Here is a 24,235-nt window from a genome sequence, read left to right as displayed (position 1 = left end):
TAGTAGAATGTACTGTGTATCATTTTTCTTTAAATATGTGTCAGTGAAAAAGTTAAACTTGTGAGATTAGACAATTTTAAAGTCAGTATTAAATGTTTTACTTTATGCAAAGGTGGTGTGGTCAGTTTTTAGTAAGACTACGTCCTTTATGCTTTCAATCCTTGAGTACATAACTTGTACTATCATTTCTTTGAACTATTTTTATTTTTGTCTTCTTATTTTATTAGCACATGAATAGTATGAATGCTATCAGTCTTCTTATAATTTTCAGATATTCAATATGTTTTAGAAAAGCTCCCCCAAATCTCATCATTATAGGCCGGAATCAAATTTTAGGAGTTCCGCTGGGTGGGGTGGTGCATGCCTGTAATCCCAGCAGCTTGGGAGGCTGAGATGGGAGGATCACGAGTTCCAAGCCAGCCTCAGCAACAGCAAGGTGCTATGCAACTTAGTGATATCCTGTCTCTAAATAAAATACAAAATAGGGCTGGGGATGTGGTTCAGTGGTTGAGTGCCCCTGAGTTCAATCCCAGGTTTTCAAAAATCAAAAACAAAAATTTAGAAGTTCCTATAAAAGAAGACACTGGAGGTGGGCCTAATGACCATCCTTTCCATGGAACAGTTGCATTATTTTCTTTGAAGAGATAAAAGAAGGCATATGTAAGGCTAAGGATGCATCAGAAGATGTGCATAGAGAGTTAGATGAAGAGAATTTTATCAATAATATAAGTGGTGGTGGTAAAATCAAGTAGTGGATATGGCTGAAAAGTTCTGTTGAGGACATTTTTTGTAAAGTTCATTCTTCTCCCACCCTCTGCTACACACACACACACACACACACACACACACACACACTCACTTCATTCTTTACAAATTAAGGAATAAGTAAGTTAAAACAGCTACATTTACTCAAAAGTTTATCTCTCACTTCCTCTCCACAACCACCACCACTCCATTGAAAGCAATGGAGTTATTTGTGAGCTGGCTTCAAGGGGCACAGAAGAGTTCTCTATATGACTTGAGGCCATTTGAAGCATGGGGGAAATTATACATTTATAATTTTATTATTTTATTCAGGTCTACCAGAACATCAGAAATTCCTCATTTGGAAAAACTTTACCATTTCCAGGGAAAGACTTTCTGAGAGAGCCAAAATGTGTATTTTCTAATAACTTGGTTATAACAGAATATAACTCAACTTCCTAAAAGCACTAGGGACATAGATGAGATGAGTAAGGAACTGCTCAAGGAGGAAAAAAGAGCTAGGCTGAGAAGAAGACTAAAGGTTTTTCCTGACTTGATTTTGTTGTTGTTGTTGTTGTTGTTGTTTAAGTATATCTTCTTTAAGAAGGGCAGAGGGGGGAAATAGAGGATGGATTTTTCCTTGCCATTCCACAAGAACAAACAGAGACTGCCATGTCATATAAACCTTAAGAATAAAAAGAAAACATTCCCTCTGCCCTCTTATTGAAAAGAAAGGGTTTTAAGTAGCCCACGGATAGGGTGAGAAATAATTTAGATAGTAAAATGTCTATCTGTGGGAGAAGAGGGGAACAGAATATAATAGGGTGAAGGAAGTGGCTCACCTTTCTCTTTGAGAACTGGATATACCTCTACAACAGAGGAAAAAAGAAAAGGAGAGTCTCAGTCTCTTTTATTCATGTGTATCCACATGCGTGAGAACACTAATACACTCAAGTCTATTGGTTTACTAAAAAAAGAGGCTAAATTGAATACACAATGACTTCTAGAGGCAGAAAATATAACCACATAAACAATCTTTATTATTAAAAGGTGTATTATAAATTATAGCTGCAAATAAACTCCAAGTGCAACATTTCACAGTATCTTGGGAGTCAAAACAAAAAGTGAGATAAAAATTAGGTTGCACAAGAGTCCACCAATGCACCCTTTCAGGCCAAGAGGGTCTGGTCTGTTGTTCCTGGGGCAGATGGCTCTTCTTCATGAAATTGCCCATTGAAGGAATTTTCTGCTTAATGAGGGACAATGAAAACACATAACCCATTTGAGTATAATAATAACAATAACAATAAAGACAATAGTAATAACATTAAAATCACTTCATATTGAAAAGTATTGGAATCATTATGCTTGCATTTTGAAATTATACTTTAAACAATTTTACATAGGAAATGTGAGACCATTTACCTTGAATTGTATGTTACCATAGGTGAGTGTTTACTATTTGTACCCCCATTACATAAAATCCAGAGAGCTAAGTGAGAGAACTGAAGGGAAGATTCTCCAAAGAATGGGGAATCTCCAGGAGGAGACAACTACCTGCATAATAGCCACATCAAGACTTCTTTCCTAGTTTGGATTTTCCCCTGGAAATTGGGTCCACAGTTGGGAGGGAACGAGGCAAAAAGAAAAAAAAACAGAGATCTGAGAAACTGATAGCCACATTTATGAATATGTTTCTTAGAATTTAGCAGCCCCCTAATGGTCAGCAATGTAGTTGGTCACTTACTATATGTAATCTGAAAAGCACTGCTATATGACCCACTTTCATTCCAGTCTGTCTGCTTCAGTGTTTGCAATCCCTCCACTGAAATTCACCACTTTATAATAATGCCTAGTCATACAGTCTGGAATTCTTATATCCATGGACAAATATTAAGCTAACATTAGTCATTAGCACCATAGTATGAATGAGTTGATCAGATTATTGCCTAGAAGAGCATGGGAATGGGGCAGAAGATAAAATGTATTGATGAGGTGTGTATGTATGTGTGGGGTGAACAAAGGAAATCAGAGAACTGATGCAAACCTAGATGAGTAGGCCTTATAGAAGAGGTGGTCTTCATTAAGTAACCTAAGAACACTGGGCACTTGTCTTCTATTTAATGATATAAATGGGCTGCCTAACAAATGGATTCTGCCTTCAATCAAACCTCCAAGAATGTCAATAAACTCCTAGAAATGTTTCTTCTCCCCTTCAAGAGAAAATGTTTAAAATGAAATCAATGTTAATAAAATTAAATCAATAGTATCCCCATGTGATCCTAAGAAGTGTAATTCATGTAAATCTAGGAAATAGTAAGCACAGAATTTAGACAGAATCCTCCCATCACAAGTACCTACAGTTGTTTCACAATTCCACATAATGATTACTTGGAATCTTATTACAACATTAAATTATACTCAAACACAAATCACTTTGAAGCAAACATACACCAGTTACAGTTACTCTTCTTAAATTTTAACACTCATTTAATACATCAAAACATGTACCTTATGATGAATTATTAGAAGATACACAGATACACTATTACTAGCAGCACAGAGTCATCTTTCTAATATGGTATTATTTTTATATCAAAGTACAAGTCAAATAAACAATTGCCCAGAGGAAAACTTTATAAAATGTCCTGTTAATCTTAGCTTTTAGAATTCATTTCGATTTCACCAGCTTTTCCCATAAACATATTAGTATCATAACTATGTGCCTAAAACTAAACCTTCCTCTATATATGTTAAAACCATTGCTTGGATTCTGCATCCTTTCTTGATGAAAAGTAGAATGTGTCTTCATTACAGGACACCAATTTTAGATAGAACATTTTTTTAAAGTTAGAGCTTTTTGCTAAATCATGTTGTAAAACATGCTAATATTTATGACCTCAGGTTTAATTACTACTCATATCCTAGGTTTGTCCTCCATAATAGTACCAAACAGGTAACAGACAAAGCAATTGTAAGGTGTGTCCAAAGATGCCAAAATTATCTTCCACACTTTTTTCAACAGATGAAAGAATTGCCTTCCCCATTTGCTGGGATGTGAGCTGTGCAGGCTTTCAGATTGATATGGCTGGGGCAAAGCTGAACAAGAAAAATGATCCACATGACTGCCTCCAAACTCTACTCTGGCTTGTGTAGATGGATTTACAGATAACACCTAGCCTGGAATAAAAAACATAATGTGATGATGTTTTTAAGAGGCATAGTTAACTTTGTTTCATCTTTCCATTCTAGCCTAAACTTAGTGATTAATTAGTGCCCTATTTCTTCCATATGATCAGTAAGTGCAGTTAACTATCAGAGTTACCTCAATGTAACTCTAGAAACATGATGAAGATTCCCTCTATTGTGCATCTTCATACATTTCCAGAGATGTTCATTGGAAATAGTTTGAGAGACGGAACTGTGATTAGTTCCTTTCTGCTTTCTCCTGGGCCTATAGGTCATTTGGGTCACCTTGGATTGTCTTTGGCAAACTATCTGCCCTGGATAGATTCAAGGTGGCATCATATACAATCACAAAGAGTTATTTTATGTAGATGTGGTTGTTATTAGTTAAAACATACCAGAGTCCTGAGTTCAGATTTTGATTCACTGAAGAGATGTAACAAATGATGTTTCAAGTTGACATTGAATGAAGAAAATAGCTATTTGTGTCTTTAAACCTTGGAATCCAATCACACACATGGAAGATAAAAGCGAGTCAATGTTTATAAAATTTTGTTTACACAGAGTAATATATCCACCCTATTTAAAATACAACCAAAATTATGTTGTTGGAATGTAAAATGTGATTACTATTATAAATAGATAACTGCACTTCCTCTGAATATAGAGACTCAATATTTGTAGTAATAATCTCAGGTGTTTAAGGTAGCCCCAAGCTAGTAATCTCATTGCAACTTAGGTTCACAGATAAAGTCATTGACTCTAGATGAGAGCATATATGTACAGAATGTCATTAAAATTTTATAGTTTAGTTTCAGTCTTAAAAGACCTGATGAGAAATTACTACATGGACAGGTCAACATCAATGATTGTGGAACGTAATGCTGCAAATAGTTACTACCATGAAAATGTGAATTCCCCATACAGGTAAGAGAATACAACTGAAAAGTTATGAATGCTTCCTGTGAGTACTTCCCTGTAGCTTGGGGAATTGCAAATGTATTCTGATGTACTTGCTCTCCAGGCCTCATTCCATTTGTTATTTAGCATAATTCAGTTGCTATGGTAGAATTGGTATGGTTACTCACAAAGGATTTTGTATGGAGTTGGATGCTATCATGTAAATCTTGTCTTGAAAGACGTCTTCTGAACTCATTAGTGGTGAAATAGTATATGACTGGGTCAAGGCAGGAATTTAGACTAGCAAGACACAAAGCCACAGAATGAAAAATTAAAATCACTCTTCTGGCTAGGCAGCTTTTAATTTCATTGGACTTGACCAGGAAATCTAAAGGAAAACTGAAGTGATAAGGTGCAAAGCAAATTAGAAATACCCCTGCACAAGTTAGAATCATCTTCAAGGCTTTCTTTTTCTCTCCAAGGTCTTGAGCAACAGGATACTTATCTTGCAGTGATAAAGCTGTCTTCCAGGAACAATACAGGACAATCAGAAGAGGAGTAATAAACCCAACCAATTCTCCAACAGTCATCATGGCAACAGACTGGGCCAGATTGACATTCCTGGTAGGAAGGTCCACGAAACATTTGGTTCTGTTGCCTGGGGTGTCATCACTGGTTCTGAGGAGTGGGAATAGTAGACAGGCAAGGCAGATGATCAGCCAGCCAGCAATACTGATATATAAGTCATATTTCTGTTTGCAGTCATTAAAGCGAAATGGGTACATGAGAAACCAAAATCTTCGCACACTGATGCAAACCAAGAAGTAGATGCTCGCATACATATTGACATACTTTAGGTAGAAACAGAACATACAGAGGCCAGGTCCAAATGGCCAGTCATGGTTCAAGTAATAAAATATCCTCAGTGGTAGGGAAAGAACTTGTAATAGGTCAGCAATGGCTAAGTTTATCATAAATATTACAGCCCGTTTTGTTTCTTTCATATAACCATAAAATACCCACAAGGCTAATATGTTCCCTATAAGACCTGGCACAAGAATGACAGTGTATGTCACTGCATAGATGAAGTACCGAAAATCTGTGTTGTCTCCATTTGTCCTGTTACATGTGTCATTAGCAAGCATGATTCTTTCTGGAGAAACTGTTTTGTTTGATGGTGATTTAAAACCTAAATTCACAATTGATTAAATCCTGTTCTTTCTAAAATATGGATTGTAAATGGGTTGAAGAAACAGCATAAAATAATTTTCTTTTTGCCACATATGTTAGCCTCTATGTATGATTTGGGGACTTTTCAAAGAATTATCTGCACAATTTCCTTGGATTTATCTGGAGTAACTACATGGAAGTCTAGTTTGCAAGCACAGATGGAAAACCGTTATAATTTTCTTCTGTTGTTTATTGTAAAGCCTCCTAGGACATCATGACAGTTGTTTTTTTTCCCATTTGGATCATGACTGTGCCATATAACAGATCTTCAAATTCCCATATGATGATAGCCATCTTTTTACAGGTGTTTGGCAGGCTGCTTTTCTTTTTTGGCTCACGCAGAAGAAAGGTTCGCATTTGTGTACAATGGGTCACCCACTTTCCACGATGATTAACTTGGACAATTAGTTTTCTGGGACATTTTCAGATATGTGTTGAAAGCTAAGTGAGAAACAGGCAGAGCTGCAAGTGAAAGAAAACAAGTTAATTATTGTCTGGCACATTTTTATAAAAAAGAAAAATCCTATACAAAGAATATATATATATATATATATATATATATATATATATATATATATTTAAACTATATATATATATATTTAAACTATATATATATATTTAAACTATATATATATTTATTTAAACTATATATATATATAACATATATATATATTTATTTAAACTATATATATATATATATATATATATATATATATATATATATATAACATATTTATATATGTTGGTCAAAGGGTATAAATTTTCAATTACAAAATTAATATGTTTGTGGATGTATTGTATAACATGGAGACTATAGTTAACAATACTTTGTGTATATATATCTGTTTAAATGGAAAGTTTTTTATGTGAGTGAGGGTAATATGCTACAGATTCTACAAGGCACTTTCTTTCTACAGGAAAGTATAGGTAGAAGGAACCTCAGAAATAATCTAGCCCCTTGTTCTTCCAAATCTATGAATCAATATCACATGGGAGCTTGTTAGAGATTCAGAAGAGTCTCAGGTTCCTCCTTTGATCTTCAGAATCAGAATCTGCATTTTTAACGAGTACCCCCAGGTGATTCTTCTGCACATTAACATTTGAGAATCTCTAATATAGACTATAATTTCACAAACTTCACATATCCTCAGACTAATGTGGGGAAGATTTTTTTAATTATAGTTTTCCTGGTGTTTCCTCCAGAGATTCTGATTCAGTATGTTTGGGGTAGGGCCCAAAACTCATTTTTTAAAAGCTCCCCATATGATTCTGATATAGCCAGCCCAGCATTTGTCCTTGAACCATCATTTGGGGGCCACTGATTTGATCCAAATACATCCCAGATGTCTGAAAATCAGTGGGCAACAAGCCTCTCTTTAAATACTTCCATTTACATGGGTCATTTAGTCACCTCTTAATGATCCAAGACAATAGACCATAGCACCAGAACAGAGAATGAAAATCCCCAGAAAGTTGACTCAGCTGGGTCCATGACCCTTGTTCTGAGGTAAACAAATTTTAGCTTAGGGACTTGGAGAGTTGCCTCAAGGCTGCTGAAATCTAGGAGGACTTAACTGACTTTAAAGATACGTGGGAAGAACAAAATGAAATGGGAATTATGAAACATCCTGCTTTGGATTATCAAATCCATGTGGCTTGAAGCATGCATGATCCAGCCTCTGAAGAAATTGTTATTGTTATTATTTTGCCTCAATTGCCTGCTAAGTAAAATAGCACGTTGTTCAAAGATAGGGTGCTCACTTCATTTAAAAGGCATGATGAGTAACATGAACAATTATGTATGCATTCAAGTTCAAGAGGTTAAACATTGAGATTTTTTAGATAAAGATGATGCAAAATAATCTAGCTCCTTTATATCACCATAAAGGAAATAAGTGTGAAGTGAAATAAGTCAGGCAAGGAAAGACAATGGTGATACAACACACAGCTCAGAACAACCGTAAAGGATAAAGAGTTGTCATACTCAAGGTCGTTCAGCTCCCAAACTGAAGTATATGTTTGAAATATTTTCACAGGTAGTGATTTTGATTAGGTGACAGAAAATTAGCCGGCAAACAACAAGTATATAAAAAGGTGCTAAAGGTCACTAATCATCAGGGAAAGGCAAATCAAAGCACAATATCACTTCACTCCTTTAAGAATATTTATTGTTTAAGAGGCAAAAGATAACAAGTTGGGATGAGAATGGGGAGAAAAGGAAATCCTTCTACACTGTTGGTGGTAAATTGGTGTGGCCATTATGGAAAATAATGGTATCTCATATCTGGATATGTATCCAAAGGAAATGATATGTTGAAGAGATTTTTGTCTGTAGTACTAGGAATTGAACCCAGGTCCTTGTGCATGCAAGGTAAGCACTCTTCCAACTGAGCTATTTCCTTAGCCTTGTGCATGCAAGGTAAGCACTCTTCCAACTGAGCTATTTCCTTAGCCTTGAGATTTCTCTTTTTGCACGTTTATTTCTGTGTTCAATGTGGAATCAAGCTAACTAAACTTTAAAGGATGAATAAAAAAATGTGGTACATATACAGGATGAAAAGTTCTTTACCAATTTTTTTTCTTTTTGATCTGCAGTTTTCTTTAAATTTCTTTTTATTAGTGCATTAATATTATATATTATAGTGGGATTCATATACCACATTTGAACATACATATAAAACAGTCTTAGCAATCACATATGCCCAGTAACTATCCTTTCACTACCCTCCTCCCTCCCCCTGATACACTTGCTTTACTCTACTGATCTCCCTTCTATTATCATCATTATTTTAATTAGCACATTATACATGTATAAATACATATAAAAATCAGGATTCATTGCAGTATATTCATACATGAACATAGCATAATTTGGTAGATTCCATACCCCAGTACTTTCCCATGGCCTCCTGCTGTTTAAACAATAAAAAGGGGAAATTCAATTATTTACAACAATATAGATGAGCCTGGAGAGCATTATGTGAAGTGAAATAAGTCAGGCAAAGAAAGGCAAATACTGCATGAGCACACATATATATGGAATATAAAAAGCCAAACTCATAAAAGCAGAGGGTAGAATAGGGGTTGTGAGAGGTTAGGGATGGAATGGGAGATGGGGCAATGTTGGTCAAAGGGTATAAATTTTCAATTACAAAATTAATATGTTTGTGGATGTATTGTATAACATGGAGACTATAGTTAACAATACTGTATCACTTACTTGAAAGTTGATAAGAACTGATGTTAAGTGCCCTTACTATGTACTAACCCAACCATGCTTACTCATACTCACACATTGTTACCTTTCAATGAGGCTTTCCTTGATCTTCCTATTTAAAATTGAAACTCTCTCCTAGCCCTTCCCAACTGACCTCTGAAATTATTTTATCCATATCAATCATCAATGACCTACTTGATCATTATTACTAATTTATTTTATTTATATTTCCCTACTAGAATGCAAAGTCCATGAGGAAAATATTCTTGCATGTTTTAATTATTTGCTATATACCCAGAGCCAAGAACTGTGCAAGACAAAGAGTAAGTGCTCAGTGTTTACTAAATTCAACAATTTTTGTAAATGTGTATTAACTGACAAAAAAAATCAACATATCCCAAACAAAAAGGATCACCTCTCCAAATTCAAACAAGATTCTATTCCAGACATACTTATTATTTTGGTACCAGGGTTTGAACTCAGGGGAACTCAAGCACTGAACCACATCCCCAGCCCTATTTTATTTAGAGACAGGGTCTCACTGAGTTGCTTAGTGCCTCACCATTGCTGAGGCTGGCTTTGGACTCACGATCCTCCTGCCTCAGCCTCCTGAGCTGCTAGGATTACTGGCATGCGCCACAGCACCCAGCTAGACTTAATTATTATTTTTAAGATAATAAATATTTCCCAGGCAGCCTGTATCAAGTTTTGGAGATATGGAGAATTTCTCACTTATTTTCCATTTTTAAATATATTCCTGGGGCTGGGGCTAGGGCTCAGCGGTAGAGTGCTCATCTCCCATGTGTGAGTCCCTGGGTTTGATCCTCAGCACCACACAAATAAAATAAAGGTATTGTGTCCACCTACAACTAATATATATATATATATATATATATATATATATATATATATATATATATTTTTTTTTTTTTTTTTTTTAAATTTATTTTCCTAAAGGAGCAATACCATACCATGAGAGAAATAATCTGTTTAGAAGTCATAAAAAGCTGGATTTAAATTCTTGATCCTAAATGAATTACAGTAGATGGGGTAGAGAGAGAAGATGGGAGGGGAGGGGAGGGGGGATAGTAGAGGATAGGAAAGGTAGCAGAATACAACAGTTACTAATATGGCATTATGTAAAAATGTGGATGTGTAACCGATGTGATTCCGCAATCTGTATTTGGGGTAAAAATGGGAGTTCATAACCCACTTGAATCTAATGTATGAAATATGATATGTCAAGAGCTTTGTAATGTTTTGAACAACCAATAAAAAAATTACTTTCCTAAATAAATAAATAAATTCTTGATCCTTCATTTAATAGCTGTATGACCTTTAGTACCACACTAAACCTTTATGGTCCTTAATTTTTTCCTTGGCAAAATGAGAATAATCATATTACCAACCTACAGAATCAGTATGAGAATTGAGTTAAAAAATATATAATGCACTTAGTATATTGCTGGGTTAATAATAAGTGTTCAAGAAATATTAATAATCACAACTGGTTATTTTATGTAAGTGAATTAATTTTCATATCAATTTAAAAATTTGTATTGTTTCTACTCTAGTTTAGGCTTTTATTACTTAATTGGTTTCTGTATTTCCTCTTTTTTTCCCTACTCCATTCTACACCAGGCTATTATGAGTTCTTTTCTAAGAAAACTTCCTAAAAAATATTCACGTCTCCCTATTTCCCACAAATCACAAACCACAGAGTCTGACATTCAAAGGCTTCCTTAATAAAGTACCATTTATCTTTAGGTTTTTGTCTCCTACTACTCTATGCTTAGCATTCCAGCTCAATTGAGCTCCCACTCATCAAACCGACTTTTTTCTTTGCATAAACATTTTCTTTGCACATTTTGCTACCTTAGCCTTTTTTTTTTTTTTTTTTTTTTTGATCCTGGAGATTGAACCCAGAGATACTCTAATACTGACCTATGTCCCAGCCCTTTTTATTTTATTTTGAGACAGGGTCTCACTTAGTAGTTCACGTTGATCTGAAACTTGCAATACTCCTGAGTCACTTGGAGTATCTTCTTTTTTGCCCATCAATTTTACCTATTAGCAAAGTCCTTTCTCAAATTTCTTGTTTTTCATGAAATATTTTATAGTTAATGCCACTATGCTAGGCCATTTCTCTGAATCTCATTTTTAAATCTGTTAAAGTATCTAACTCCCTTTTCTTTAAGTATGATAATTTTGGGGGCGGTACCAGAGCCAAGGGCACATAACCAATGAGCAACATCCCCAGCCCCTTTTAAGTTCTTCTTTGAGACAGGGTCTTCCTCAGTTGCTTAGGACCTTGTTAAGTTGCTGAGGCTGGCTTTGAATTCACAATCCTCCTGCCTCAGCCTCTCAAGTCAAGTACTGTAATTTTTGTCTTTGTCATATTTATGCCATTGTCTTCCTGCCCAGCCCACCCCATTCCAACTAGTCAAGAAACTTTTTAAAGTCATGGACTGAAACTTGTGCACCTGTGTAGCCCCTAAGTTCCTAGTACCAAACTTGGAACATGGAGATTCATCAAATATTTACTCAGCAAATATTTATCCAGCAAGTATAGTGTGCCAGGCACCATACTTGGTTCTTCAAATAAAGACCTTAGAAAAAGGCACATGATACATGTCTTATTGAACCTTATAATTGAGAGAGAGAGAGAATGATAATTACTGTAGAGTCTGAAAACTGTGATCATAGGCAAAACACATTGTACTCTATAAGCACTAAAAGAAGGGAATGATCTAAATTGTTAAGAACACCAATGTGATTCTGCAACCTGTACAATCAGAAAAATGAGATATTATACCCCATTTGATTCAAGTGTATGAATTGTCAAGATCATTGTACTGTCATGTGTAACTAATAAAAAAAAGAACACCTCTTGAACTGAAGTGAACTTAAAGTCAATGCTACCATCTGGGAGTCTATACTTCCTTTGGTCATTCCCTTGTTGTCCACACATTAATGAATTTCCAACTTTATATTTTAGCTTAATGAATAGAGAGCATCTCCATTAAGATTCTTCTGGCTTCCTCCCTGGAAAGCTGATGATTCATTCCCTTTGTTTATGTAACATTATTTTCAAGTAGAAAAAGTTGCTTGGGATGATGAAAAAGACTTCTAACCATGGGAAAACCCTAAATCAACTGTGAGTATAAATATTTCTTTATCTAGGGATTTTGAGAATAAAAAAGAAAGGATTATTTTTTCAGAGTATATCACTATTCTTTTGAGATTGTTTTTGCATAAGATGGAATCCATATTGGAACAGGCACTGAACAGACTCCAATTTTAAATGAGAGATTTATTTGAAGCAATATACCAGATTTCTTGAGCAAAATTTTTCCTAACTTCAGGATCCTAACCTTCCTCAATTGAGAATGGGGGTGGGAGGAAGAAAGAAAGAAGGAACTAATGGTCCAAATTTAGTATGATCAGTTTCTGGTGTCTGGAACTTATAGGGATTTCTTAGGGAATTATTGTGGGAAGTTATTGTATTTGTTTATGAATATATATGTGTTCCTCTAAACCTGAGCTTCAGTGAATATTATTTTTATTTCAAGAGCATCTTTCAGTTATAGTAGATCTTTATTTGCTTTATCCAAGTACAATCTGGTTCAAACGAATATCAGGGATAACCTTGTCATTTTGGTTAAACTTAATCTGACTAAGCTTTTATAATGTTAGCTGATAAAATACCCATCAAAATATGTATCTTTTTTAGGCTGGGGATAGAGCTCAGTTGGTAGAGTGTTTGCCTCTCATGCAGAAAACCATGGGTTCGATCTCCCACACCACAAAATAAATGTATCTGTTTTAATAAAGTAAAGGAAATGATCAAAATACTAGACCATCAAATTACCTAGTCCCTAATGGTTGTCTCTGAGACATAATAGCAGCAAGTGGGGTGTGGAGTCCTGCCCAGAAACTACTTAATCCCACATTATAGCCAACAAGTTGCTCAAAAAATCAACTTTATTTTAGAGTTAGGGTTAGGTGTACATTTTAGTAAGCCAAGAAAAAAGAAGACCTAGTACCACAAGTGACCGAAAAGGATACAAGGCTGACCAGGTGTGTGCATATGTGTGGGAGGCAACTGTACCATTATTACACATGAATAATCACAAATATTGGATAGAAGAGAGCAGAACAATTTCTTCCTGATTCTGATAAGCACACATGGCTAATTTCAAGGCTTCCCCTTTTCATTTTATTTTAGATCTTCAAAGTCAAAAAACTTACTATCTTTCTGGGAAACCTGCCCAGGAACTGCATGTAATTGAAAGCTGACTATATGGCACTAAGCACATATTTTAGAAAATATGAGCTTGGTAAATTCTTCCAGGGAATTTGCTAGTTCTGCCCTAGTGGATGTTCCACTGGATTTGTTTTTTAATCTGAAAGAGGTATATTCTATCTAGATGTCACCCTCCAATGAGGTTCCTTCCCAAATCACTTTAGCTTTGACACCTTTTTTGAGTCTCCTATAGGTCAAAATCATGAAGGAAAGAAACACACATATATAGACAATACAGTTATTGTGAACATTGCCACTTTGCCAGGAAGTTATTTCACTTAGCTAAGTCTAAACATCTCTGCTGAGTTCTGAAACCCATTTTGTTTTCAGCAAACAGTATCTTTTCCTCTGCTCTGAGAAGTACTCTTTTAATTAACTGGAGACAGCAAGAAGGTCATCACCCAGCTTCACATCACTAGTTGATAATGCCCAGTCACATTGCCTTTCCTTAGATATTATAGTTTGCAATTATTTTATATTCTAGAGAGCAGTACACACCAATTGGTAGTGGGGATGGACATATTCAAACCTGTACTAAGAATTAACAAGTACTCTGCCCACATCCGTGTCCCTATAGTCCATTAAAAAATGTTAGGCTGGGGGCTGAGGTTGAGGTTAAATGGTAGAGTGCTTGCCTAGCACATGTGAGGCCTGGGTTGATCCTCAGCACCACATTAAAAAAAATAAATCAAATAAAGTTATTATGAAAAAAAAGTTAGGCTGCTCTTATGCAGCTTCCACCTCCCAGGGCCTTGTTTTAGCCACATGGTATGCGGGTGTCCATTTTTATTATTTCCCTTTTTCGAAAACTGGATCTTTCAAAATGTGGTTCCTAGGCTAATGTCAATGCTTTTTAAACTGCATATTCCTGGATGTACTGCATCTTAATTGCCAAAGGGTGGAGCTAAGGCATCTACATTTTAACAAGCTCACAAAAACCAAATCTGGGAGCCTTCAAATTGAAGAATCTTCCTTCAGTTAAAAAGAACAATACCATAGTTTCCAAAGTTAAGCTAGAGTCCTTGCAGGCATTTACTGTGCTTTCCTATCTCCATTACCTATATTCTTGATTGTTCCTCAACTTAAATTGTTATATTTTACTTGAATCCATCAAAATCTTACTTATCCTTGAAGGCCACTGTCAAAAAATTCTACCTTTTCTATGAAGGCTTTCACTTTCCCTGCCTGGTTATGATCATACCCACCTGTGAACTCCAAGACTACTTTATTTATATCTGAAATATGCTTCTTTTTAGAATCTTATATGCTACATTCTTTGGCCAACAATGTAAATGATGCTCCACTTTGTTCATTGCTGTTTTTCTTGTGATTCATAGTGGATCTCAAAACGTATTTATCTATACAAGCTTAAAACACTAGTGAAAGTATTAAATCACTTTTGATGGGTACTTTAAAACACTGAGCAGCCAGTTTAGAATTACATGTACCCAAATATCTGGCTATCAGTGTCTTCTGTTTTTATTACTCTGGGAGCATTATCCTAACTGTCTTTTTAGAAGGCAAGTCACTATTTCACAAAGTTCCGTTTTACACATTAAATTTCAAATATTTTCACTTTTTAGAAATGATCAGAAGATCACAAGTTATGTTACAGTGGGAAAACTGTAAGTATTTCCTGTTCTTAGTGCTGACACGGCTGTGGGGATTTTCCTCAGCTTTTCTGAATGTTCACCTTGTGTCTCAGACCAGACATGAGCATTTGGACAAGAAGAAGGTTTTTTTTAAAGGAAAGTTATGAGCTTCCAAGCTTACATAAAATAAACTAAGGTCCAAGATAATCAGATCCTTCTGGCCATTTTCACTTTTTTGCAGGCCTTCTTGCAATTTTCTCTTTGACAGTGTGCCCTATCCACTGCTCCACAGGATTAATAGCCTGTGAAAGTGGAGGAGTAAACCAACCTTATGGGGTCTGATAGAGAGAGCAAGGGTGGAGTAGAAAATAAAACCAGTCCCCAGGGCCTCAATCCAGGACTGGCCATGGTTTTGGGTGTAGGTGGCTACCTAATGTGGTGTGATTTTAAGGCATCAAAATACCTTCCTTTAAGAAAAAAAAAGACAGAAAAAATATCCCACTTGTCTGGGAACCAATCTCCTTTTGCCCATATGAAGAGTTTAGGCTGGGAATACCAGACTCCCACCTTTAAAGATCAGGCCCAGGGAATGCCTTATGAAGGAGTAGGAATGTCAGTACCCCACACAAATACAATTTCTGGAACATGTGTAATCAATCACAGAGCTTTTGCATCCTTTGATTTTCAGCTCACTGACCATATTAACTTTTTTCTGTTCTTTGTGCCTAGTAGCTTTTTCCTCCACAGTTACTTGTGTTTTATTTATATTTTGGGGTCATTTTCTCCATGCTTTATTATCCAAAATCTATAGCATTTTGTTTTAAAGAACAAAAGGGTAATGTAGAATCTTCTAAGTAGACACTAAGGTCTTCAGAAACCTATTGGAAAATTATTTAAAGTTTAAGATTTTAAATATTAAAATTCAAGTGGCAAAAGTTAGTTATTTACTTCTCAGTAATTAGTCTAAAATGTGTATATCAAGCCTTCAGCAACGACCCTTAAAAATGCCTATGGAAAAGTTTATATCATAAGAGCTAGGCAATTCAATTAAAACATGCAGATCTTATTTCTGTATTTTAAATGACAGATAATTGATCATGTCCTGATATTAGGCTTTGAGGGAAGTATGGCATATTTAACACTCTGTTTCAGAAGATTGATATAAGCCTCTTGTAGTGACATGGTTTTGTTAGTTTTTTGTTTGTTTGTTTGTTTGTTTTTGATACTAGGGATTGAAACCAGGAGTGCTTTACCACTAAGCCACATCCTCAGCTCTTTTTTTAAAATATTTTGTCTAGAGATAGGGTCTAGTTACTTAGTTCCTCACGAACTTGCTGAGGCTGGCTTTGTACCTGCGATTCTCCTGCCTCAGCCTCCTAAGCCATTGGGATTATAGGTGTGCATCACTGTACCACAGCTTTAGTCTTGTGCTGGACCTGTATTGGTGGCATGTCTTTCCATACTCAAACTGAACAAGTATCTAGAAGATTACACCTCAATTTTCTACCATATTTTCTATGCTTTGAGAATGAATCCTATCAATGAAACAAGATTCTGGATGAATTATTTTGACCTCACTTTAGAAAATAACCCTTTAAAATCCTTGAGCAGTGACCACATGTCAGAAACCAATATGAGTGATCCCACATTTCTCCTTGGCAGCATAGCAATCCTCATTTGTAGAAGCAAATCAAGTATTTTAGAAATGTCTGATTCTCAGAGGCATCTGTCTTGTTTCTGACACTGAGGTGTCATTAAAATGAAAATGGACAGACTCCTTGAGTGATCTTCGAACAGTAATAGCAACCCTATGCACCATGACTTAGGAGGAAGCAGAGAGGATGGTAGCACAACATTGCTGATGTATTGCCTGCTTAGCCTTGTATTCCTACTCCTTCATAAGGCACCACACTAAAGAAGAGAGCTGTAGATATCCATTGCCTTAAGCCATCTCTAATGAAGGCTACAGGAGTAAGGCAAGGAGAATTCTTGATTAAACTCAAGGATTCCTGTGGCAAATCTATTGCACCACGCTCCAAGAACCTAGGTAGTTACATACTCACTTTGAGGTCACTGTATTCTGATTCTGGAAGAAATATGCCTTAAATATGAATATCAGTATTATTTAATAATAAGTCTTTATTTAATAATAATACTATATATCCTCATCAGAACTATTGTTACATTTGTTTGTGATGGCATTGTATATACTGATTGAAAGGAGGTGGTGAAAATTGAGTCATATGGAACTCTTTCACCTTCTTCCTCCCACAACAGTCTTGTAGTTACTAGATTCACAATGACTTGGGAAATTTGCTCTCCTCTAAGAAAGGGATGAAGTGTCCTAAAGGAAAACAGACCTCATCCTGAGTCTGTACTGGGATCAGGCCAGTCCCTGGAGCTTGATACATAGGCAATATGTGATTAGAATTTTGCATATTTGTCTTCACTGAATAATGTTCTGTTACTAATCTTTTTTTTCATCCAGTGGTGTTATTTGCAACATTTTATTCAATTTTGATGGCTCTTTATTTCACTGAAATAAAAACTAAGATAACTCAATTTGGGATCCAAAGAAGGAGAACTTACAGGCCAAGGTTGTGTGCTACTGATTTTGGTCTTTAAAAACAAATGCAGAGGACTGGGGCTGTAGCTCAGCAGCAGAGCACTTGCCTAGCATGTGTGAAGTGCTGGGTTTCATCCTCAGCACAACATAAAAATAAACAAATAAAATAAATGCTATCTATAACTACAACAAAATAAAATAAAGAAACAAAAGCAGCATCTATCTTTTTGTATTTTGTAGTTTAAGTTAAAAAAGTATCTAAGAAACCTAGAAAATCCCTTCTTCTCAATATTTTATAGATGATTAAAAAAAAATAGAGCTTGTATTCTGGATTAAGTGAAACACCAGAGAGGCATCACCTACTTAAAGTAATCAGGCAAGAAAATAAGGACATCTCCACTGACAAATGCAAGCATTTTGTACCTTTCCAGCATAATATAAGCAATATTCAGCAATATTTTGGAAGGATGAACAAAGATTCATATTTTATCTCTGCTTGCAACATTTTGATATGAGCAACAGCCCTACTTCCCAGAGTTTAAACCCAAGAGAGTCTAACCACTAAGCCACATCCTCAGTCCTTTTAATTTTTTATTTTGAGATAGGGGCTCACTAAGTTGCTTAGGGCTTCACTAAGTTGCTGAGGCTGGCTTTGAACTTGTGATCCTAATTCCTTTGCCACCCAAACCACTGGAATTACAGTCATGCACCACCATGCCCGGCCTATGAGAAAGTTCTTTAAAGGAGAATTTTTATAATCTCATTTCCTCCTCAAGGTTTTCATGCCATCCCAATTAGAATTAGCCTTCCTTTTTTTTTAATTCCCACAGTATGTTTCTTTTACTTCTATTTGCCTGATACGTTTCATCCTGTCCAATGGTATAATGCGTTGTCTGTACAACTACTAGACCATAAACTCTCTAAAAGTGAGAACACTTTCCTATACATCTGTGTATTTCCCTCAGCAGTTACAATAATTTTTTATTAAAGCCCCTTAGCAGACTTTTAGAAATTGTCTGTTAAATGAACAATACAAATGTCTTTATATTTGTAGAAGCACTGTTTTCAATATCCAGTTCTGAATGATGTTCACAGTATGACATTTAAAGGTCACTTAAGTTATAAAATCTAAAAAAAGGTAAATTTTTAGCTATCAGGTTAATCACTTATATTGGCCACTGAAAGCATTTAGAGATCACAAATTTTACCTTCTTGAGAACTTTTCTTTTTCATTTACTGAGAATGACATTAAGATTTTTTTTCTTTTTAAGACTTATACCTTGCCCCTCATTTCCCCATTAGAGAAAATTGCTCTCCTTATTGGTCCCTTGCCAATGAATAAGTACTCTAGACACTATCCCACTGAACTAATTAGGATTTCCTACAAAAAAAATCACAATGTGTGTGTTTAAGTATTTGGTAAGCATATTGAATAATCTTTGGTAACAAACAAAAAGAAAGCACCTCCTTCAGAACAATAATAGGCCCTAAAGCTTCATGTTCATATAACCTTATAAAAATCATACAACTAGAAATTTACCATCTTAATCTGCTAGTCATTAGCTAAGGCAGAGTATACAACTCATTGCTTTTTTAAAAGATCCCAACTCTTGAGAATATACATTTAAGCAGCCATACTGTATTATGATCAAAGAAAGCAAAAATGAAAGCAAATCAGGCTTAAAAAAATCACTTCCTCTCCATTCACATGCACCAAAATGGAGTAGAGCACACTTCTCTGTGGCAATGTGGTGTTATTTTTACTTTCTCTAGCATAGCCTGCTGCCTTCACATGGCAGGAAATGAAAAATCCCTCCCCCACCATAGCCAGGGGACTCACCAAGCACCTAAAATGGGTTGAACAGGCTCTGGTCCCAAAACCTGGAGTCGGGAAATAATGATATATAATTAAATTTATCAGCTTACAAATTTATTTGCTTACTTTTATTTCTGCTATAGATAAATTGCTTCTTCCACTCTATTGTTATCAACTCAGAGTATAAGGCTGGATTCCTGGATACCAGTAACCCTATGAAATTAATTTGTGTTAGGATGAGTTTAAAAGCAATGTGTACATTTGTTTGCTGTTATTTATTTCTAATTTCCTTCCATTACATGAATGTTGTGAAAAGCTGAAAAGGGTGTTTTCAAACCAAAACTGGTGACAATAAATAAAAGGAGTTTTTTCCAGGAATGGCATTACTTACAATATATGGTTGGTTTTCACTAGTTCATTGGAGTGAAAACTAAGCAACCAGCCACATTTTGAGATTCATTTTGATAGAGTTTATTGAATTTTTCCACCTGTTTTCTTTATAACATTATAACAAGTGTTGAAATAATGACATTTACCTCTAAGCCATGAAAAATAACTTGAGTTCAGATGCCCTTGTTGTACTTATCAACTTAAGTATATGTTAAGTTTAAAGAGCTGGAAATACAACTCTGACAGTGTGGACAGTGTGGAGAGCAATTGGTTGTTTTAGTGATTATATCAGTGACAGTGTAATTACAAATATGAAAAGTCTGTGTACTTTTATTTTAAGATGGCCATCAAATGATCATGTACTATCATTGTTTGGGCTGCAATTGGTCTTTAATCTATTTACGTATCTATCTACACATCAGTCATTTACACAAGCTTTCACAGATGGGATCAAAGGAAGGTTAAAACAAACAGATAGTAATTTGAAAGGATAAATTTATGTAAAATTGAGACCCTTTTCTTTTCCCATTCTTAAGTCACTGATACCACTAAGAGCTCAATGTTTCAACTTTAAAATCTTTCATAATCTTTCCCTCTCTCTTTGTTAATGGGTTCAACTGACCCTCCTTGCAAAATAAAATTGTTTTGATCTTCCTTCTTCTGCCTTTTCTGAGCTCTGTCAACCTGACTTCCTTAACTCTTACATCTCTGAAGTATGCCATGGATATATCATTTATAGCATACCAAGATATCTGTATCCTAGAAATATCCTTTTCCTTGGAGGGTAAGTAGCATTCTCCATTTGCAATTTTTTTTATATCTTAGAAAAAATCACCCAAGAAACAACACAAACACACACACACACACACACACACACACACACACGTGCACATCAACCCTGCCCACAGACACACTACTTTCTGTACTCCATTAAAAGCTTGGTACAAACATGGAATTCCCCACAATGATAATATTTTCTCTTTTTAAATTTCTTTTAGTTATAGATGGACACAATATCTTTTTATTTTATTTATTTATTTGTATGTGATGCTGAGGATTGAACCCAGTACCTCACATGTGCTAGGCAAGTGCTCCACCACTGAGACACAACACCAACCCAATATTTTCTTTAAATAAACTATCACAAATCAAGAATCTAAGTAAACTTTACTCTCCTAAATTGTCACTTTGAAAGGCTATGTGCTTATTCCAATTATACTCTTACTGCCCAGAATATTTTTGGAAGTATTTTTTAGAATTACACTCAAACTATGCATCATGTTCTCTAGAATAATACAAGGAGTGACAATTTTTTTGCCTTTTAAAAGTACAATCGAAAGCCATTCATAGCAAAGTCTAAACAATTAAATTAGAGATCCAACAGAAAATGGTATTTTGGTCAAAAGCAAGTTGTGACATTTTCCTTAATTGGCTAAAGCCAGTTGTAAAAGGAATTTCAAAGGAAAATTATGAGAGTATTAGGTGAACAACAGCATCATTAGAATAAGCAATGAATGTCTGTAAAGTGACATTCAAAATATAAAATGTGATACATTTTATTTATATTAGTCATAACAAAGCAATTGGTATAATGAAGAGTGCTAGATTGAGAGGGATAAATATTGCACTCTTATTCCATTTCTACTATTGAATATACATGTGACATTGGAGGAGTCACATAATTTCTTTTTTTTTTTTTTTTGAGAGTGAGAGAGAGAGAGATTTTTTTTTAATATTTATTTTTTAGTTATTGGCAGACACAACATCTGTGTTTGTATGTGGTGCTGAGGATTGAACCTGGGCTGCACGCATGAGCTACATCCCCAGCCTGGAGTCACATAATTTCTCTGAGCAATAATAGGTAGGTTAACTCAGATAACATTTAAGGACAATTCTAGCTCTGATATTTTATGATTTTAGGTTTTTAAATAGCCTTGACATTCCATGTCATAAATATTTGTTCATATGTATGAATATGTAATTATTACCTAATATTTTATAAATAATAAGGAATCACTGGTAGGCAAGAGTATGGACTCTGGAGGCAATCTTCCTGGATTCAAAGCCTGGCTCTGCCACTTTCTGTCAGTGTGACTTTGGATAAGATAGTCATTTCTATGTCTAAATTACCTGATCTTATAAATGAGGTGATTTAGTAACTACTTCTAGGAGTAGTTAATGAGTTAATATTTATAAAGTTCTATTGTAAGTAATATATAAATATATCAAATAAAATAAATTGTTAGCATCTTAAACACTATAAAATAACTGTACACATAGATAAATGCCATGGCAAAAGACTGAATACTGGTTAATGTTTCCAGGAGGAAATAATTTAAGCAATTTATGTGGATATATTTACACACCTATTAATAAAAAGTTTTTTTGGGTTTTTATGTTTTGCTTTTTGTTTGCTAGTACTACTGGCTGAGTATTTTATTCCTGTCTATCTCTTAAGCCAGAGGGTATAACTTTATTAGTATTTTTCATGACTACCAATAAATGAAAATTAATTTCCTCCAGTTAATTTAAATTTCATATCAGAATAATAATGAAAACATCACCCAGCATATCTGTTAATACCTTCAACAGAGGCATAGTACTTCATTTGAGCCAACAGATGACCACTTTTGATAAAAGAGGTATGCCACTGGGTGTGTAGGCTATTACACCTGTCATGAATCACTAGTTAATGAATATTACCAAAATAATGTGCTTCAGGGAGTTGCCTGATTTTTTTTCTCTGTTTCACTGAGCTCTTAACTGTCATCCTGACTATAACAGTAGAAGAGGCTCAAATGGTCTTGAGTAAAAGATCTTTCCTTTTTAAGAGAAAATGCAACTAGAAAGAAAGGAACAATTGACTTCAATATATGTTTCATATGCTTATAAACACATATTTTAAATAATTAGGGTAAACATGAATATATTCACATAGAGGATATGTGTACTTCAGTAGTTGTAGTACTTACTAAAATTCTGACCTCCCAGTTAGAGATATAAACTAATGTTATTATGGTTAAGGCCTGTTTCCCCTCATGTTCAAGTGAACTACACTATCATTTTGCTCTAGTTTTTAAACTAGACTTAAGCATTAGACATATCCCTAACAATGATTAGATATTTAGGCTACTGCTTGGGTAACACTACTAAAAACAGGCATCCAGACAAAGAATTCAAAAACAAACATTCCAAATGCTTCCTACTCTGAAGTCTGTATCTTCCAAAGCATTCCCTAACATGAGACTTACCAATCAAGGAACAAACACTTGCCTAATATTCACTTGATTCACCAACATCTATTATAATTTTCCTCCTCAGTAAATGGCATTCCCTTCTTTAACACACAAGTATTACTGTACTGTATGTATACAGAGTGGTAATATACACTGAATGAGATATTAATATTTTAAATGATTAAAATTGAAATCATTTATGTGACCTGTATGTAGGTTCATTTTCAAAATGGGAATAAAGGCTGGGCACCCTGGTTTTCTAGTTTCCTTTTTAAGTCTAAGAAAAAGGTCAAACAGCTCATAAAATACAGGATCAAAACTAGGGTGAGATAAAGGAGGCATTCTTTTTGACACAAAATTTAAGGGGTTTCCACAAACTTCAGTAATAAAGGTAAATATTATTAAAATGCAATGTTTGTTACAAAATCAAAATGAATGCAAATATCCATGATGAACACAATATCAAAATAGTAAATAAACAGAGGGTCAGTATGAACAAATTTTGTGGGGGAGTTTAGATCCAATGTGACACAGTAAAGATACATTTTACCAATACTCCAGAAACCAAAGCCTCCCCTGTTTTTTTTTTTTTTTTAAGGCTGCATATCTTGACTACTAGAACTTTGCTATTATTTGGTAATCTACAAAGTAGACCAGCACATGTGTAACAGGTGGCTAGTGGGGCTCTCAGTATCTGTCCAGGGAGCACAGGGTGGAAAATATCATTTTGGGAAAGGTGCCAAAACAGAAGTTAAGATCATATTTGAATACCTTATTGTTTTCTCCAGTGCTGATGAACTCCTTAATCAGATCAAGAGGGTCTCCTGAGGAAGTAGTGATAGGTCTGGCTTGATTAATTCATTCCTGAAAGAACATAGAAAAGCAGTAATCAAGTGCAGCATGGAGAAGATGCTCACAGAGGACTAGAAAATCTCAGCAGGTAGAGACTGAAATGGATTATCATGGGCAAGTGAGAGTATCAAGACAGTTATACTTGGCCCTTAGTGATAGCCAAGTACAGTAAGTGGGAATTCTTTTACCATCTGACATCT

General features: G+C 35.0%; 1 protein-coding gene across 6 annotated transcripts in view; it reads right to left on the bottom strand.

Moving 5' to 3' along the window:
* Positions 1–1,761: 1,761 nt before the first annotated feature.
* The window catches only part of Gpr174 (G protein-coupled receptor 174), a 35,826-nt gene continuing 13,352 nt past the window's right edge, over positions 1,762–24,235 (bottom strand). For 3 of the 6 annotated variants that reach the window (XM_027934079.2, XM_027934081.2, XM_027934071.2), the window contains 3 exons: positions 23,955–24,047; positions 19,582–19,622; positions 1,762–6,522 (listed from right to left, as the gene is read on the bottom strand). In XM_027934079.2, coding sequence (XP_027789880.1) covers positions 4,974–5,975 — 1,002 coding nt within the window. In that variant the 5' untranslated portion in view covers positions 5,976–6,522; positions 19,582–19,622; positions 23,955–24,047 and the 3' untranslated portion in view covers positions 1,762–4,973. The remainder of the gene's footprint in view (positions 6,523–19,581; positions 19,623–23,954; positions 24,048–24,235) is intronic. The other 3 variants (XM_027934089.2, XM_027934085.2, XM_027934076.2) reach the window with 3 other exon arrangements.

This window comes from Marmota flaviventris, chromosome X, assembly GCF_047511675.1.
Source record: "Marmota flaviventris isolate mMarFla1 chromosome X, mMarFla1.hap1, whole genome shotgun sequence".
Lineage (NCBI taxonomy): Eukaryota > Metazoa > Chordata > Mammalia > Rodentia > Sciuridae > Marmota > Marmota flaviventris.
This window is presented reverse-complemented; position numbering and strand designations above follow the sequence as displayed.